This window comes from Ranitomeya imitator, chromosome 5 (genome assembly GCF_032444005.1).
Source record: "Ranitomeya imitator isolate aRanImi1 chromosome 5, aRanImi1.pri, whole genome shotgun sequence".
Classification (NCBI taxonomy): Eukaryota; Metazoa; Chordata; class Amphibia; order Anura; family Dendrobatidae; genus Ranitomeya; species Ranitomeya imitator.
Genome location: NC_091286.1, coordinates 173,472,339 through 173,491,773, shown reverse-complemented (window position 1 = coordinate 173,491,773; position 19,435 = coordinate 173,472,339). Strand labels below are relative to the sequence as shown.

Genomic DNA, 19,435 nt, shown 5'->3' with positions numbered 1-19,435 from the left:
CGCTCTTTTGCTCGCCCGTTATTGCATTTTAATGCAATGTCGCGGCGACCAAAAAACGTAATTCTGGCATTTCGGATTTTTTTCTCGCTACGCCGTTTAGCGATCAGGTTAATGCTTTTTTTTAATTGATAGATCGGGCGATTCTGAACACGGCGATACCAAATACGTGTAGGTTTGGTTTTTTTTTAATTGTTTTATTTAGGATGGGGCGAAAGGGGGGTGATTTAAACTTTTATATTTTTTATATTTTTTTCATATTTTTAAAAACATTTTTTTTTTACTTGTGCCATGCTTCAATAGCCTCCATGGGAGGCTAGAAGCTGGCATAGCCTGATCGGCTCTGCTACATATCAGCGATCATCAGATCGCTGCTATGTAGCAGAAATGCAGGTGTGCTGTGAGCGCCGACCACAGGGGGGCGCTCACAGCAGACCTGCATCAGTAACCATAGAGGTCTCAAGGACCTCTATGGTTACCTTCCTGATGCATCGCCGACCCCCGATCATGTGACGGGGGTCGGCGATGACGTCATATCCGGCCGCCCGGCCGGATGCGGTAGTTAAATGCTGCTGTCTGTGTTTGACAGCGGCATTTAACAGGTTAATAGCGGCGGGTGAATAGCGATTTCACCCGCCGCTATTGCGCACACATGTCAGCTGTACAAAACAGCTGACATGTCGCGACTTTGATGTGGGCTCACCGCCGGAGCCCACATCAGAGGGGGAGACACGATATGAGCAGTACATGTACTGCTCATGTCATGATAATCGGGCTAGTTCGGCTACTTTGGTTTCGCCTTTTTTTGTAATTTTGGTTTTCATCCTCGTTTTTCTTCTGGGCAGGTTGAGCCTTCTGACCTTCCTGGTGTGGATTCTGTGGTCGACAGGTTGCAGAAGATTTGGGCTCATGTGGTGGACAATTTGGTGCTGTCTCAGGAGGAGGCTCAACGCTTTGCTAATCGTCGTCGGTGTGTTGGTTCCCGGCTTCGGGTTGGGGATCTGGTTTGGTTATCTTCCCGTCATCTTCCTATGAAGGTTTCTTCCCCTAAGTTTAAGCCTCGATTTATTGGTCCTTATAGGATTTCTGAGATTATTAATCCGGTGTCCTTTCGCCTGGCGCTTCCGGCCTCTTTTGCTATTCATAATGTCTTCCATAGATCTTTGTTGCGGAAATATGTGGAGCCCGTTGTTCCCTCTGTTGATCCTCCGGCCCCTGTGTTGGTCGATGGGGAGTTGGAATATGTTGTTGAGAAGATTTTGGATTCTCGTTTTTCGAGGCGGAAGCTTCAGTACCTTGTCAAATGGAAGGGTTATGGCCAGGAGGATAATTCTTGGGTTTCTGTCTCTGATGTCCATGCCGCTGATTTGGTTCGTACCTTTCATCGGGCTCATCCTGATCGGCCTGGGGGCTCTGGTGCGGGTTCGGTGACCCCTCCTCAAGGGGGGGTACTGTTGTGAATTCAGCTTTTGGGGTCCCTCCGGTGGTTGTAAGGGGTAATGCAGTTGTGCCTGGACTGCAGGATTGGACAGGTGTATCTACTAATTGCAAAACTGACTGGGGTATATAGCTTTACAGGACTCTTTAGTCCCTGCCAGTTGTCCATTGTTTTTGGAGGATTCACTTCCCTGCTGGTCTCTTCAGTTTGCTGTGCTTTTCTACAAAGATAAGTCCTGGCTTTGTTTTTGCTGTCCACCTGCTGTGGACCTTATAGTTCTGTGCATATTCATGTTTTTGTCTTGTCCAGCTTTGACTGTGAAGGATTTTTTGCAGCCAAGCTGTGTCTCTGGAGATGCAGATATACCCCCCATGTCTTTAGTCAGATGTGGTGATTAGTATTTTCTGTGGTGGATATTTTCTAGTGTTTTAATACTGACCGCATAGTACTCTGTTCTATTCTTTCTTTTTAGCTAGTGTGGCCTCCTATGCTAAAATCTGATTTCATATCTGCGTATGTTATTTCCCTCTCCTCTCTTCGTCAATATTTGTGGGGGGCTATCTATCCTTTGGGGATTTTCTCTGAGGCAAGATAGGTTTCCGGTTTCTGTCTTTAGGGGAAGTTAGTTCTGAGGCTGTGCCGAGGGGTTTAGGGAGTGTGAGGTACCCCCCACGGCTACTTCTAGTTGCGCTGCTAGGTTCAGGGTTTGCGGTCAGTACAGGGACCACCTTCTCCAGAGTCCGTCTCATGCTGCTCCTAGGCCACCAGATCATAACAGACTGAACAAAAAATCAGGCCCTGTGCAAAAAACAACACAATGTAAGTGGCTGAAAGTGGCTGGCTGATATACCACAAACTAACAGGACTGAAATATATCCACTTTGTGATAATTTGAATCTCACTTTTTTTTGGGGGGGAGACTAAACCAAACCTCAGGCCCTGTGCATAAAACAACACAATGTAAGTGGCAGAAAGTGGCTGGCTGATATACCACAAACTAACAGGACTGCAGTATATCCACTTTGTGATAATTTGAATCTCACTTTTTTTTTGGGGGGGGGAGGGGAGACTAAACCAAACCTCAGGCCCTGTGCATAAAACAACACAATGTAAGTGGCAGAAAGTGGCTGGAAGATATATGAAAAAAATACAAGGACTGTAGTGCATTTTCAATCTCCCTACAATGATCTCAGGACAAGTATGGCAGCAATAAAAAGGACTGCTGCACACAAAAGTGTGGACAAATAAACAAGATAACTGTGCAGAAAGGAGCAACAGGATTTTTGCTTTTAAAAAAGCAGTTGGTTTGCACAGCGGCGTGCAAACAGCAATGCAGCTATCAGGGAGCCTTATAAGGCAGCCAATTAAGCTACAGAGCTAATGCACAAAAATATAGCCTCCACTGTCCCTGCAAACAAATGGTGGTGTTGGATAGTGGAAATCGCTACAGCACAAGCAGTTTCGGGGCTTAATCTTCCCTCCCTAACTATATCCCTTCTTCTGATGAAGCTGCGGCAACCTCTCCCTATGCTACGATCGGCAGAAGTAAGATGGCGGTCGGTGTGCACGCCCCTTTATAGCCCCTGTGACGCCGCAGAAAGCAAGCCAATCACTGTCATGCCCTTCTTTAAGATGGTGGGGACCGAGACCTATGTCATTACGCTGCCCACACTCTGCGTCCTCCTTCATTGGCTGAAAAATGGCGCTAAACGCGTCATACAAAACGCGACTTTGGCGTGAAGATCGCCGACCTCATGGCCGATCCCACACTAGGATCGGGTCGGGTTTCATGAAACCCGACTTTGCTAAAAGTCGGCGATTTTTTAATTTGTCCGATCCGTTTCGCTCAACCCTAGTGGCTAGTACAAGCATTCTGTTGTGATCCTCGTCCGAGTTATACAGCTGTCAAAATTTTCCCTACTAGTAAACTGAAACCCATCTGTAGAGATTAAATATTGTCAAAAATGTGGCTATCCACTAATAATCTAATATGTTAAGGATACTTCTAAAGTTCCACTGGAAAACTAGGATGTATTGATATCTGATAGAGGCCTTGACTGGACTCTAGATTGCAGATTTCATCTCATTTTACAGAAAAAAATAATTCAGCTTGCAACCAAACCCACAGGTGTCCATTGTGAGATAAATCTGTCACTGTTTTAATTATGCTATGACAGAACAGAGAAACAGAATTTACATTGCAGGTTTCTTACCTGATATAACCAGTCTTGGGTCTGTGAGTTAGATGCCACCTATATGCAGTATAATCTTTCCAGCCTATATTCTTGGGATCATGCCACAATGTTCTAACCTAAAAAAAGTTATGTTTCATGCCGTTAGCATAAAATGTAAGAAAAACATAAACTTAGGTAACAATAGTTATATATTAAATGCATTTATACCTCTCCTGGTGTATTTCCAGTATGCCAAAGAGCATTTCTTAAGTGTTCGCCAGTGCCTGTTGTAGAATTGACAACTTTAATGGAAACTCCAGAGGTACCATAGGCCCTGGATGGTGTATCTTCCCAGTATTTCTGTGTGATTTGTTTCCACATGAGAACATAAAACCTGCTGCTAGACTGATAACCAAACACAAAGCCAGCATAATCATCATCCCGATCTGTGTTCACAAAAAATGTTCCACTGAAGTCCACTGCACTGAATTCATCATAACCTAAATAACAAATAAATAATCACTTTATTTTTCAAAAAGCACAGTGAATGTGTACTTACTGCAAATATACAGACTAAGCACAAAATAAGTTTTTTATGGTACTTTAGTGTATTTTTTCATCTCTTTTTGCCCTTCTGTGCACCCAACTTCACATAGCTGAAAGGATAGTCTTATTCTTACATTGCCAAAGCTACATTTCTCGGCAGCACTTTGCTTCTCCTCAGTGCTGCAGACATCCCCCTCTCTCTAAGAAAAGGTAGTTTCTTGGTTCTGGTTAAAAAAAAAATTGACTTTATTAGAAAACTTGATTAATCCCTTAAGGACCGAGGTAATTTGTACGTTAACGACAGGGCCTCATTTTTTTTAAATCTGAACAGTGTCAATTTGTGAGGTAATAACTCTGGAATGCTTCAATGATCCAGCTGATTTTGAGAGCGTTTTTTCGTGACATATTATACTTCACAATAGCGGTAAAATTTGATCGATACGAATTTTGGGAAATTGCACAATATTGCAAATTTTGAATTTTTATGGCCTTAAATCTGAGAGTTGTGTCACACAAAATACTTGAAAAATAACATTTCCCACATGTCTACTTTAAATTTTTTGTTAGAAAGTTAAAAGGTTTAAAATTTAATGAGCAATTTCTAATTTTTTAAACAAAATTTACAAAACCATTTTTTATGGCCCGCATTTGAAGGGGCTTTGAGGGGTCTATAGGACAGAAAATACCCAAAAGTGACACCGTACTAAAATCTGCACCCCTCAAGGTGCTCAAAACCACATTCTAGAAGTTTATTAACACTTAAGATGCTTCACAGGAACTGAAGCAATGTGGAAAGAAAAATCAAACATATAACTTTTTTCACAAAAATTTTGTTTTAGAACCAATTCTTTTTATTTTCACATGGGTATCAGGAGAAAATGGAGTATTCTGTTCTGCAATTTCTCTTGAGCATGCCGATGCCCCATATGTGGGGGAAAAACACTTTTTGGGCACAAGGCAGGGCTCGGAAGGGAAGGAGTACTGTTATACTTTTTGAGCACAAAATTGGTATCAAGAGGTTACTGCAACAGAGAGGAGCCAGAAGACCGCAGCATCTGGTTGCTCCAACTCCTGCACTAAATAGAAGCACTTCACCTTCTTTTTAAAAAGCGTAATTTTTTTTTACAGTACAAGGGTTAATCTGCCATGTTGAGAGCTCTGGGATCCATGGCTCTCAGCTGATCACGGTTAGCCACTTTTATCCCCTATATAATCTGGGTCCTAACTGACACACATTGTCAGAGTAATCTTATGCTGCATGGCTGGGAGGATAGTAGTTGGTGGTTATAAGAGTAGGCAGTTTGGTGGATTTATTTGTGACTGTTGTTTGGTTTAGTGAGTGCAATTCCCTTTCGTCTCCTACTTTGGTTTTACCCCAACCTCCACTCTCCGATGCATTCCTCTGTTATACGTGAGTGTATATTTGTATGCCTGGTATTTTTCGTTTCACCCGTTTGTGCTACCTTGTTCGTCTGGTTGGTGTACTGCGGTGCACTGCTACTCTCCACTTCTCTGGGTAGGGGAATGGTACATACGAAGGGAAGATTCTGGAGACAAGGCAAAGTACATGGCCCTGGCATCTTCACCTTCAGATGTAACCCGGGCAACAAGGCAAGCTAAGGCGTTCCCTAGCATTAGGGACAGGAAAAGAGCCCCTGGTCCCGAATCACCTGACAACAATCAGTTGTGACAATTAGCTGCAATTGAGAGCGGACACCATGTCGGGTTTGGAGACCCCCTCATGTGCCAAAACAGTGGAAACCCCCACAAATGATCACATTTTAGAAACTAGACCCCTAAAGGAACTTATCTTGATGTGTGATGAGCACCTTGAACCCTAGATGCTTCACAGAAGTTTATAATGTAGAGCTGTGAAAAAGTTTAAAAAAAAATCTATCTTTTAGCCCCATTTTTATATTTTCAAAAGGGTAAAAGGAGAAAATTAACACCAAAATTAGTTGCACAAATTCTCCTGAGTGTACCAATCCCCATGTGTTGTAGAAAACTACTTTTGAGGCACATTGCACAGCTCAAAAGGGAAGAAGCGCCATATTGAAGTTCAGATTTTGCTAGAATAGTTTGAGGGTGCCATGTCACATTGACTGAGCCCTTGAGGTACCAGAACAGCATAAACCCCCTATAAGTGACAACATTTTACAAATTAAACATCTCAATGAATTCATCTAGGTGTGCAGTGAGCATGCTGACAACACATGTGCCTCACAGAAATTTATACCATTGGGTAGTGAAGAAAGATTCATTATATTTTCTCCACTAAAATGTTGTTTAAGGCTGGTTTCACATTTGCGTTTTTTGCCGCTGCGTTTTGACATTGCATGCGTCGTTTCTATGCATGCGTTTTGTTGCAGAAATGCAACATGTAGTAATTTCTAGCAGCGTTTTTTTGCCGAAAAAAAACGCATGCGTTTTTTGCGGCAAAAAAACGTATTGATGTCTATGTAAACGCATGCGTTTTTAAGCACATGCGTTAGCATGCGTTTTTAAACGCATGCATTTTAATAGAAAAACACAAGAATACACACTGATAAGCCACCTCCCAACCTTAACCCTAGGGGATCCTAATCCTAAGGGTTAGGATCCCTAGGGTTAGGGTCCCTAGGGTTAGGGTTAGGATCCCTAGAATTAGGGTTAGGGTTATGGTTAGGGTCCCTAGGGTTAGGGTTAGGATCCCTAGGATTAGGGTTAGGGTTAGGATCCCTAGGGTTACTAGGGATCCTAACCCTAACCCTAGCTATTTCTGTTTATATTGGGTTTTCTAGTTGATTTTGATGATTGGCAGCTGTCACACACTTCTCATCATGCGTTTCAAAAACGCAAACGCAGGAAAAAACGCATGTAAACGCGTCAAAACGCGGCGTTTGTTTTAACACATGCAAAAGCGCATGCGTCTAAAAAATGCAGTGTTTAAACACGTTTAAATGCGTTTTTTCACCAAATGCGTTTGCGTTAAAAATGCTGCATTTTTAAACACAAATGTGAAACCAGCCTTAGCCCCACCTTTTTAATTTTTCTAAGGGCTAATAGGAAAAATGGACGTTTCAGTTTGAGGTGCGATTCTTTCTGATTCTGCCAATGCACTTCATGTAAATCGGGAAATACTTTTCAGGCACAGTGCAAAGCTCAGAAGGGAAGGATTGCCATATTACAGTGCAGATTTTACTGTTATGGTTTGCATCTGCCGTTACCCACTGGGAGAACCACTGAGGTACAAGAACAGCAGAATTCCCCATAAGTGACCTCATTTTACAAACTATACCTCTCAATAAATTCATCTAAGGGTGCAGTGATCATATTGACACCACAGGTGTGTCACAGAATTTTATACCATTGGGCAGTGAAGAAAAAATAATTATTTACCACAAAAAATTTGTTTCAGCCCCAGATTTTACATTTTCACAGGGGTAAATCTGTAAAAATGGCAACAAAATTTGTCAAAGAATTTCTGCTGAACATCACAATACCTCATATGTGGCTATACAGTACTGCTAAGCCACACGGTGAGACTCGGGAGGGATGGAGCACCATTTGCCTCCTGAAGCACAGATTTTCCTAGAAAAGTTTGCTCTGTGGCAGAACACGCTTTTATGCACACCTAGAAAAGTGGACACCGTCGATCTTAGGCCAGACTGCGTCCACAGCGCCTCCATGTGCCTCATTATATGGAACCTTTCATTTCAGAGATTTACATGGAAACCTTGGTGTAAGCGCTCAGTGTAGAGCACAGGATAAATGTGAGCTGAGCCTTACTGCAGTCTTTGGGAGGCAAAATGAACAAATGTCACAAATAATTAACAAATTTGTGGCAGCTCTGGGTCTGCTGAAATTTAAACATTGTTTTTTCCTTTTGGTGCAGCAAGAGTTAATGTCAGTCTCTTGATGTAAGTTGGTCAGCTGATTTTGGTTTGTAACCACTCCCTTTAAATAGTTACCTGACCCATCAGCTGATTGTCAGTTATAGTTTTTGTTCTATGCAGACCAGCTAGGTGTGTGGAGCTCATCTGTGACGGTGGTGTCGCTGATGTGGGAGTTCTGCTATCCTACTGCCATTTACTCTGCTGCTGAGAAGCTTATCAGCAAAGCCTAAGCTGAGTAGTTTTCTTTTTGTCAGAGCCCTGTTCATCTCTTCCCCTGTGTGTTACTATCTGCAGTGGTGAAAGAGGAAAGAGGCTGCTTGGAGGAGCATATGTGGGATCCTTTTCCCAGAATATGAGCAGCGGCCACGTGAGGTCCAGAGGCAAATTAGTAAGTACCCTCATGTTTCTCTATTAATTAATATTGCAAACTGCAGTACCTACATGAATTTTGGCCTATTGTTATTTTCTTTAATATTAATAAAATGTATTTATATAGCACCATTAATTACATGGTGCTGGACATGAGAAAGGGGTTACGTACAGAGTAATAGATGCCGCTCACAGTAAACAAATTTACAATGACAGACTGCTACAGAGGGGAGAGGACCCTGTCCTTGTGGCCTTACATTCTATGTATTTTCCCTTATATCGTATTGTGCTGTTTGTGTTTACAATATTTATATTGATGATCTTTTTTAAGAAATGCAGGTTACTAGGCCACATTAAAATCTGTTAAATCACTGACACCTTATGGTACCACTGTGCACAATGGCCTTATACATTATTTTTTTCTCTTTCATTGCAGTGGAAGATGTTATGAGATGATGGCGCAGCATACGCGACCAGTATAGGAGAGAAAGTCAGAAGCGGGCCAGGAGTGGGTCAGCAGCGCCTTCAAAAAAGAGCAAATACATATACTATGACAGACTCTCCTTTTTGGATCCCAGTATGATCTGAAACCATAAGTAAAAACCTCAAAACACATTACACATATGTTTTTAAAGGTGAAATTTTAAATTTTATTTACTTAGTAAAGTATGAGAATAACAGAACACAGTCCAACCTCACTGAGAGGGAGACCGGCTCAGACTCGGAGGTCATGATAGATCAGGTTGGGGAAGGAGAAGAGGTGGCTGGACCATCTTCAGATCCTTCCAAGGCCATCCCTCCTGGAACTTCTTCAGTTGCACCACAAAATCCGGCAACAACTGGCCAAGAAGCTGCACCACCACCCACAGCAGCACCAGTTCCAGTAAGCCAGGATGATCCTGGAAACAGAAGCAGCCCTACTGTTCAACTGGAGACATCCCCACAGCCTGCTGTCATTTCCCACCGTGGCCGCAGAAGGAGAAAGCTGCAAGAAAGTTGCAGAAATGTGGACACTGGGGTCCTTAATTATTTGGCCAGGGCTGCTCACGATGATGGTGAGGAGGCCTATGTGAGGCGCCTGGCCCGGTACCTCCGTCCCATACCCCGTGAGGTGAGGCTACATGTGTGAGGGTGTTTTCAAATACTTATTGATGCATGTACCCCCCCATATAAACCGTATGATTTGTTTGAGTTCATTGAGAGGTGGCAGCTGTCAGCACGTAACATCCTGCGCCTTCCATCATCTCAACAGGTGCATGCTCAACAAGTATTTGAAGCACCCCCTCCACGTGTGCCTGCACCCTACCTGTTCCCACCCAAAACCCACCAAGGCCACCACATTACCATATGTCATCATACCATCAACCTTCCCAATATGGCCACTTGTACAGACCCAGTGCTAGAGGCTGGTCCCAACCAGGGTTTGGACGACATGGCCATACTGGGGGGGGGGGGGGGGGGTATGAGGCAAGGCCTTTATTTCCAACCTCATGAAGGCCATACTCAAAACCCTTATGGCCATTATCCAACTGGCCAATATGAGCAAGGGCAGCATTTTGATCAGGGACAGACATATACACAGGGTGATGGACAATTGGCCCACAAAGGCCACCTGACCAGGACCCTGAGCTGCTGCCATCACCTCCACCAACTTACAGGAATCTGTAATTAAAAATGTTTTCTGGTGTTAATATTTTTGGTTGCTAACCATGTTTTTGTTTTACTCTGCTGTGATAGCACTTTGTTCTATTTTTTAAAAAAAATGGGTTATGTCAAGTTTATTTTCATAAAAAAAACCATATGATATTAATATGGTGTTTAAGCAACAACAAAAAAAGGCTTTTGCTATAATAAAAATATATAGTCAAAAGTCAATTTCAGTTTGTTGGACTATAACATTATACTCAATTACTAGGTTCATAAACATCTGTTAATTAAGTCATTGAAACACACATAGTTAAGTAATTTAAGTAATTTATGAATTTTTTAAGAAAATAAATATAGATATAAAGGAAAAAACTACAACATAGAAACAGCATTATCTTGCCAGGGAGTAGCACCCTGAGGAGAAATAAAATAATTTGTTAAAATATCCCTAACTTTTATGCCAGAAAGGGGATGCTGCTGAGGAAGGACTTGTAAAACAACACAAGCTTTTATGACTTCATTAACATTTGCCTCACTCAGCTGAATGGCAGACTGGAGGACACGCCATTTGGAAGACATAATGCCAAAGGCGCACTCCACCAGTCACCAAGCCCGTGAAAGTCTGACATTAAACACGCGCCGCCAGTGGTTCGGGTTGCGCCAGGGATAAGGCCTCATGACATGCCTGGTCAATTGGAAGGCCTCACCTGCCACAAGTACTTATGGGAGTGCTTCAGCATTGGAGTCTGGGAGTTGTCGTGGTGGTGGGAGGTCCAACAGGTTTTCACGTAGCCGCTGACCCATAATGGACGCATTGAAGACTCTAGAGTCTCCAGTTCACCCATAGGCCTCAATATCTACAATTATAAACCTGTAGTTACTGTCAACTACAGCTAACAGAACTACAGAGAAAAACTGCTTATAATTGTACAATTGGGTGCCCGAGTTCGGCGGCTTACGCACCCTGATATGTTTCCCATCCAGGGCTCCAATACAGTGAGGAAATTCACAAGAATCGGGAAATCCACGGATTATTTTGAGCCAATCGTCCCTTTTGGGCTCCGCATAACAAGCTCATGAAGTTTGTCCCATATTTGAACACATGTATTACGGACAATGCCGGAAATGGTGGACTACCCTATCAGAAATTCAAGATTTATGCCGGCATAAGACAATCTAGTTGACAGGAATCTGAAATCACACAAAAAAAACAAAAAAAAATAGCGATGTTACAATGCTTGGTCAAAACCATAGTAAAGCAAAGTAATATGAGGATATAAAAAGGCAGGAGACCAGTGTACATTACAAAATTTAAACTGGCTACTAACATTTAACATTTACTACATATTTGTATCGGATTTATTAAAAGTCGATTAACAACAAGTCTCCAACAAGATATCAAAGGTGGGTATTGTCATGGAAGAATTTGTCCGGATGTGTCTGCAGAGCTGAATAGAGCCTGTGAAAATGTCCTTTAGTAAGGCGCTGCCGCAAAAGTGGATGCACCCATATTCTTCTTCTCCTCCTTCGTGGATCAACTATCACGGGGTATGGCTGGCCAAAGCGGCGTGACAAGACCCAATTAAATAACACCCACTGAGCTGGTGTGAATTGCAGGAGGTCACACATGTTGCCCAAGTACCACCAAAACACCTACACAAGCACAGCAACAAAATGGCCATATGGGAGGGTTGCACCTGTTGTAGATGTCTTAAATAAGGTTTATGCTGATGATTTAAATTAATTTCAGGCCTCAAAACCGTTAAGTGTCCATTTTGTAAGGTTGCGTAAAAAAACGCATTACGGATGCCATATGGATTACATACGGAGGTTTACATGCATAAAATACGCAGCCACACCTTGCCTATGGATGACATACGGATCACTGTTTTGGGATCATTTCTGCGTATTATACCTGCAAAAAATGGACCGTATTTCCCTACACTGAGTGGGACGCCGGCCTAAGGGTATGTTTCCATGGTCAGTATTAAAAAAGAGAGGCAAAAAACGCTTTATTATCATACCGCCAAACAAAAAGTGGAATAACACGCGATCAAAAAGACAGATATAAATAACCTTGGTACCGCTGAAAACGTCATCTTGTCCCGCAAAAAACGAGCCACAATACAGCATCATCAGCAAAAAAATAAAAAAGTTATAGTCCTGAGAATAAAGCGATGCCAAAATAATTATTTTTTCTATAAAATAGTTTTTATCGTATAAAAGCGCCAAAACATAAAAAAATGATATAAATGAGATATCGCTGTAATCGTACTGACCAGAAGAATAAAACTGCTTTATCCATTTTACCTAATGCGGAACGGTATAAACGCCTCCCCCAACAGAAATTCATGAATAGCTGGCTTTTGGTCATTCTGCCTCACAAAAATCGGAATAAAAAGCGATCAAAAACCGTCACGTGTCAGAAAATGTTACCAATAAAAACGTTAACTCGTCCCACAAAAAACAAGACCTCACACGACTCTGTGGACCAAAATATGGAAAAATCATAGGTCTCTAAATGTGGAGACGCAAAAACTTTTTATGCTATAAAAAGCGTCTTTTAAGTGTAACAGCTGCCAATCATAAAAATCAGCTATAAAAAACGCTATAAAAGTAAATCAAACCCTCCTTCATCACCCCCTTAGTTAGGGAAAAATAATAAAATTAAAAAAATGTATTTATTTCCATTTTCCTGTTAGGGTTAGGGCTAGGCTTAGGGCTAGGGTTAGGGCTTGGGTTAGGGTTGGGGCTAGGGTTGGAGCTAAAGTCAGGGTTAGGGTTGGGGCTAAAGTTAGGGTTAGGGTTGGGGCTAAAGTTAGGGTTAGGGCTGGGGCTAAAGTTAGGGTTTGGATTACATTTATGGTTGGGATTAGGGTTTGTTACCCTTGTTAAAAACAAAACTGGTGGCTAAAAAATCATTTTTGTGAAAAAAAATTTTTTTTATTTTCACGGCTCTGCGTTATAAACTGTAGTGAAACACTTGGGGGTTCAAAGTTCTCACAACATATCTAGATAAGTTCCTTGGGAGGTCTAGTTTCCAATATGGGGTCACTTGTGGGGTGTTTCTACTGTTTGGGTACATCAGGGGCTCTGCAAATGCAACGTGACGCCTGAAGACCAATCCATCTAAGTCTGCATGCCAAATTGCGCTCCTTCCCTTCCGAGCTCTGCCATGCGCCCAAACAGTGGTTCCCCCCACATATGGGGTATCAGCGTACTCAGGACAAATTGTACAACAACTTTTGGGGTCCAATTGATCCTGTTACCCTTGCTAAAATACAAAACTGGGGGCTAAAAAAATCATTTTTGTGGAAAAAAAAAGAATTTTTATTTTCACAGCTCTGCGTTATAAACTATAGTGAAACACTTGGGGGTTCAAAGCTCTCAAAAAAACATCTAGATAAGTTCCTTAGGGGGTCTACTTTCCAAAATGGTGTCAGTTGTGGGGGGTTTTAATGTTTAGGCACATCAGGGGCTCTCCAAACGTGACATGGTGTCCCATCTCAATTCCAGTCAATTTTGCATTGAAAAGTCAAATGGCGCTCCTTCCCTTCCGAGCTCTGCCATGTACCCAAACAGTCGTTTACCCCCACATATCGGGTAATAGCAGTACTCAGGACAAATTGGACAACAACAACTTTTGGAATCCAATTTCTTCTCTTACCCTTGGGAAAATAAAAAATAGGGGTCGAAAAGATCATTTTTGTGAAAAAATATGATTTTTTATTTTTACGGCTCTGCATTATAAACTTCTGTGAAGAACATGTTGGGTCAAAGTGCTCACCACACATTTAGATAAGTTCCTTAAGGGATCTACTTTTCAAAATGGTGTCACTTGTGGGGGGTTTCAATGTTTAGGCACATCATGGGCTCTCCAAACGCAGCATGGCGTCCCATCTTAATTCCAGTCAATTTTGCATTGAAAAGTCAAATGGCACTCCTTCCAAGCTCTGCCATGCGCCCAAACAGTGGTTTACCCCCACATATGGGGTATCAGCCTACTCAGGACAAATTGTTCAACAACTTTTGGGGTCCATTTTCTCCTGTTACCCTTGGTAAAATAAATCAAATTGGAGCTGAAGTAAATTTTTTGTGAAAAAAAGTTAAATGTTCATTTTTATTTAAACATTCCAAAAATTCCTCTTAAACACCTGAAGGGTTAATAAACTTCTTGAATGTGGTTTTGAGCACCTTGAGGGTTGCAGTTTTTAGAATGGTGTCACACTTGGGTATTTTCTATCACATAAACCCATCAAAATGACTTCAAATGTAATGTGGTCCCTAAAAAATATTGATGTTGTAAAAATGAGAAATTGCTGATCAAACTTTAACCCTTATAACTCCCTAACAAAAAAAAATTTTGGTTCCAAAATTGTGCTAATGTAAAGTAGACATGTGGGAAATGTTACTTATTAATTATTTTGAGTGACATAGCTATGTGATTTAAGGGCATAAAAATTCAAAGTTGGAAAATTGCAAAATTTTCAAAATTTTTGCCAAATTTCCATTTTTTTCACAAATAAATGCATGTTATATCGAAGAAATTTTACCACTATCATGAAGTAAAATATATCATGAGAAAACATTGTCAGAATCGCCAAGATCCATTGAAGCGTTCCAGAGTTATAACCTCATAAAGGGACAGGGTCAGAATTGTAAAAATTGGCCCGGTCATAAACGTGCAAACCACCCTCGGGGCTTAAGGGGTTAAAACAGAGAAATATGTCACACAAAATAGTTAAAATTTCCCACGTCTACTGTACATCAGCACGATTTTGGAAAAAAAAAATTTTGTTTGGAAGCTATCAGGGTTAAAAGTTAAACAGCTATTTCTCATTTTTGCAACACTTTTTTTTTTTTAAGAACCACCTCAAAATTGAAGTCACTTTGAGGGGTCTATATGATAGAAAATATCCAAATTGACAACATTCTAAAAACTGCAACCCACAAGGTGCTCAATCCCACATTCAAGATGTTTATTAAACCTTCAGGTGCTTCACAGGAATTTTTTGAATGCTTAAAAAAAAAAATAACATTTCACTTTTTTTTCACAAAAAATTTAATTCAGACCAATTTTTTTTTATTTTACCAAGGGTAACAGGAGAAATTAGACCAAAAATTGTTGTGCAATTTGTATTGAGTATGCTGATACCCCATATGCGGGGGTAAACCACTGTTTAGGCGCATGGCAGAGCTCGGAAAAGAAGGCGCACCGGTTGACTTTTCAATGCAAAAGTGTCTGGAATTGAGATCGGACGCCATGTCACGTTTGGAGAGCCCCTGATGTGCCTAAACAGTGGATACCCCCACAAGTGACACCATTTTGGAAACTAGAACCCCTAAGGAACTTATCTAGATGTGTGTTAGGGCTGGCGGAATGCACCAAATAATTATAAGGATGTATAAGGTGCGTTCGCAGCCAGGGGTCCACCGTGCAGAGATGACACCTGCTGCTCGGTAATGGCGGACAGTATATGGCGGTATAATGTGAACACACTCGGGTTAGCTACACCCGGTATGTAAAGAAGTGAACCCTGTTGTGTCACAGGGCAGCAATACCGCAGAGTGAACACTAGTATTGGGTCACAGGACTCTGCCCCAAGGACACGGGGTTAGAGTCCCTCTAGACCACTAGCGCTTGGAACCGCAATTACGGTGCCAGGGAAAAACCTAAATAATGCTTTACCGCTCTGAGTGCTTACAGCGCCGCTCTGGCGGATGCCACTAACCACCCTACCTAGGACCAGGAAAACGCACTAGTTGCGCAAGGTGCCGCACTGGCGGTCGCTGCTAATTGATGCTGTGTACTCGTGCCTAGTGCTGGATGGCACAGTCTGGCGCTAGGTAGCTCAATCACCCAAGTACATTCAACAACACTAGGGATGGGTATGATTAAGGAGCTTTCACCAGATTCAGTCACACATACGATTTCTGATTTATACTAGCGCATGGCCGAGCGGCCATGTGAACCTTTGATATCTGTAGCCTTCCAGGACCTTCCTAGTGCTCCAATCAGAGCTGCTACAGGACCTGAGCATGTGACTCCCGACCACCAATGAGAGGTCATCACATGGGCATGCTCAGTAGAAGAAAAGCAGAACTTAGTCTCTGAAATGCCTGCTCGCTGCTGATCAGTGCTGGCTACAAAGGCAGAGGCTGGAGAGGCAGCAGAAACCAAATGCACAGTGTCAGCTTTAGCCAGATGCTGGGACCGACTTCTCTGCAAGCAGGCTCCACTTTGGCTGAAGGAGAATGGGAGACCGCAGAGGACATGGTTCGAGATTCCCCCTGCGCAGTGGCGGGAACTCAACACCTAACATTACCCCCCCTCCTTGGGCCTTGCTACGCTCGAAGGCAGCAATGAGCTGCAGAGCCTGAATGTGCTCAACAGGCTCCCACGACCTGTCCTCCGGGCCATAACCCTTCCAATCCACCAAATAGAATTTTTTGCCACGTACCACCTTACACCCCATGATAGCGTTCATCTCATAATCGTCCATGGACGAACCCGATGTCTCGGCAGATGACTCGGAAAACCGGTACATGTGAGCAGGCTTTAGGAGGGACACATGAAAGGTGTTGGTGATACCTAGGTGAGGAAGAAGGGCCAGACGGTAGACCACAGGGTTAAACTGTTCCAGGACCTTGAAGGGATGCAAGTAACGAGGCGCAAACTTAGTGGACTCCACTCTCAGCCTGATATTATGGGCGGAGAGCCACACAAAGTCACCAGGAGTAAAGGTCGGAGCGGTGTGCCGATGTGCATCGGCGGAGACCCTTATTCTCTCCTTGGAAGAGAGGATAGCATCCAATGTGTGGTCACAAATGTCACGTGCCTCTACTGCCCAGTCTGGCACCCTAGAATCGATGAGCATGGGCACAGGGACAGGCGGATGCTGGGCGTAGTTAAGGAGGAATGGGGTCTGCCCGGTGGATTCGGCTGTTGTGAATTCTGCTCTTGGGCTCCCTCCGGTGGTTGTTGATGGTAATGCTGTTAGTCCTGAGCAGCAGTCTTGGACAGGTGTTTCTGCTAATTGCAATTCGGACTGGGGTATTTAGCTGTGTAGGACTCATTAGTCCTTGCCAGTAGTCAATGTTCCATGTTGGTCCTCTGCCTGGCCCCTCCTGCTTGCTGCCAATTCAGGTAAGATAAGTGTTTTCTTCATTTTTTTAGACACACTGCTGTGTGTTTATATTCTGTGCTTTCTTGTTTCTATTTTGTTCCTGCTAGACTGTGCCTGATGTTTTTCTCAGTCTAGTTGGACTCGCTGGAGTTGCAGATATACTCTCCACATCTTTAGTTAGGTGGTGGAGTTTTTGTATTTTTCTGCTGTGGATATTTTGTAGTGTTTTATGCTGACCGCATAGTATCCTGTACTATCCTTTGCTATCTAGGTAGAAGTGGCCTCCTTTGCTTATCCCTGTTTTCTGTCTGCGTGTGTCTTTTCCTCTCCTACTCACAGTCATTATTTGTGGGGGGCTACCTATCCTTTGGGGGTCTACTCTGAGGCAAGAGAGTTTTCCTATTTCCATCTTTAGGGATATTTAGTCCTTAGGCTGTGTCGAGGTATGTAGGTCTGGTTAGGCACGCCCCACGGCTACTTCTAGTTGCGGTGATAGGATCGGGGATTGCGGTCAGTAAAGTTACCACTGCTCCAGCGAAGGTCATTTCATGCTGCTCCAAGGCCACCTGATCATAACATTCGGCTACGGCGTTGTACAGTGCACAGTCCGCACACTGTAGCAAGGATGCCCAGTCATCCTGCCTGGCTGAAACAAAATGTCGCAGGTATGTGACCAGGGTCTGGTTGGCCCTCTCTACCAACCCATTCATTTTGATGGATGGTATGCTGAAGAGAGATTCAGCTCAATGCTGAATAGACGACAAAGCTCTCTCCAGAACCGAGACGCAAACTTGGGTAAACCCACCACGAAGTCCATCCCGACCATTTCCCAGAGCCTGCCAGCTACCGGCGGGGTAAAGTTACCCAGCAGGCCATTGTCGAGGAGACTTATCCTTGGCGCAGGAGACACACGCCCGAATATAGTCTCCGACGTCACGGGCCATATGCGGCCAACAGTACGTCCTCGCCAGAAGCTCAGATGTCCTCTTAGTCCCAAAATGACCACCCACCCTGGATGGGTGAGCCCAAGAGAGGACCTCCAGTCACAAATTAGATGGCACAAATGTCTTACCCGGGGGCACAGACTTTAGCGAAACCGGGGCCTCGGTCCTCAGACTCTCCGAAGGGACAATTAACCGAGGCTCCTCCTCCTCCACTGATGATACTACGGAGTGGGAGAGAGCATCAGCATGGATGTTCTTCTCCCCGGAAAGATAATGGAGAGTTTAGTGGAAATGGAAGAACAAGGACCATCTAGCCTGGCAAGAATTTAGCTGCTGGGCAGTCTGCAAGTAAACCAAATTTTTGTGGTTGGTATAGACTTGGAAGGGAAAATGAGCCCTGTTATGATCAGGTGACCTTGGAGCAGCATGAAAACTTCACTGGAGTAGGTGGTAACTATACTGACCGCAAACCCTGATCTTAACACCGAAACTAGAAGTAGCCGTGGGGTGTGCCTAACAAAACCTAGACACCTCGACACAGCCGGAGGACTAAATACCCCTATAGATGGAAATAGGAATTTCTACCTTGCCTCAGAGCAGAACCCCAAAGGATAGGCAGCCCCCCACAAATATTGACTGTGAGTAGTAGAGGAAAAGACACACACAGGCAGGAAACAGGATTTAGCAAATGAGGCACACACTAGCTAAATAGGAAAGGATAGGACAGGATACTAAGCGGTCAGTATTAAAAATCCTTCCAAAAATATCCACAGCAGAAAATACAAAACCACCACCATCTAACTAAAGATGTGGAGCGTATATCTGCAACTCCAGAGAATCCAACAAGACTGAGAAAACACTGACACAGTCTAAGCTGGACAAGAGAAAAACAAATGAATAGCACAGAATATAAGCACACTGCATGTGTGCCACAGAAACAAAAACCACTTATCTTTGCTGAATTGGCAGCTAAGCAGGAGAAGCCAGAAAGTGATCCAACACTTCACAAGAAACATTGACAACTGGAAAGGACTAATGAATCCTGCACACCTAAATATCCCAGTCAGAACTGCAATCAGCAGATACACCTGGCCAGGACTGCGACTCAGAGACAACTGCATTCCCACCTACAACCACTGGAGGGAACCCAAGAGCAGAATTCACAACAGAGCCCCTTCCAGGAGGTATCTCCACTCCAAGAAGGCCAACTTCATAGCTAGCAACTCCCTGTCCACGATGGAATAATTCCACTCCGCCGGTGTGAAGGTCTTAGAGAAAAAGAAGAAAGGATTCTTCCGACCTTGAGCACCCTTTTGGA

At 43.2% G+C, this 19,435-nt stretch overlaps 1 protein-coding gene across 2 annotated transcripts in view; it reads right to left on the bottom strand.

Annotated features, from left to right (window-relative positions):
• Nucleotides 1-19,435, bottom strand: part of THBS2 (thrombospondin 2) — an 800,800-nt gene that overhangs the window by 112,354 nt on the left and 669,011 nt on the right. For both annotated transcript variants that reach the window (XM_069769328.1, XM_069769329.1), the window contains exons 19-20: nucleotides 3,838-4,109; nucleotides 3,649-3,746 (exon numbers count right to left, since the gene is read on the bottom strand). In XM_069769328.1, the coding sequence (XP_069625429.1) occupies nucleotides 3,649-3,746; nucleotides 3,838-4,109 (370 nt within the window). The remainder of the gene's footprint in view (nucleotides 1-3,648; nucleotides 3,747-3,837; nucleotides 4,110-19,435) is intronic.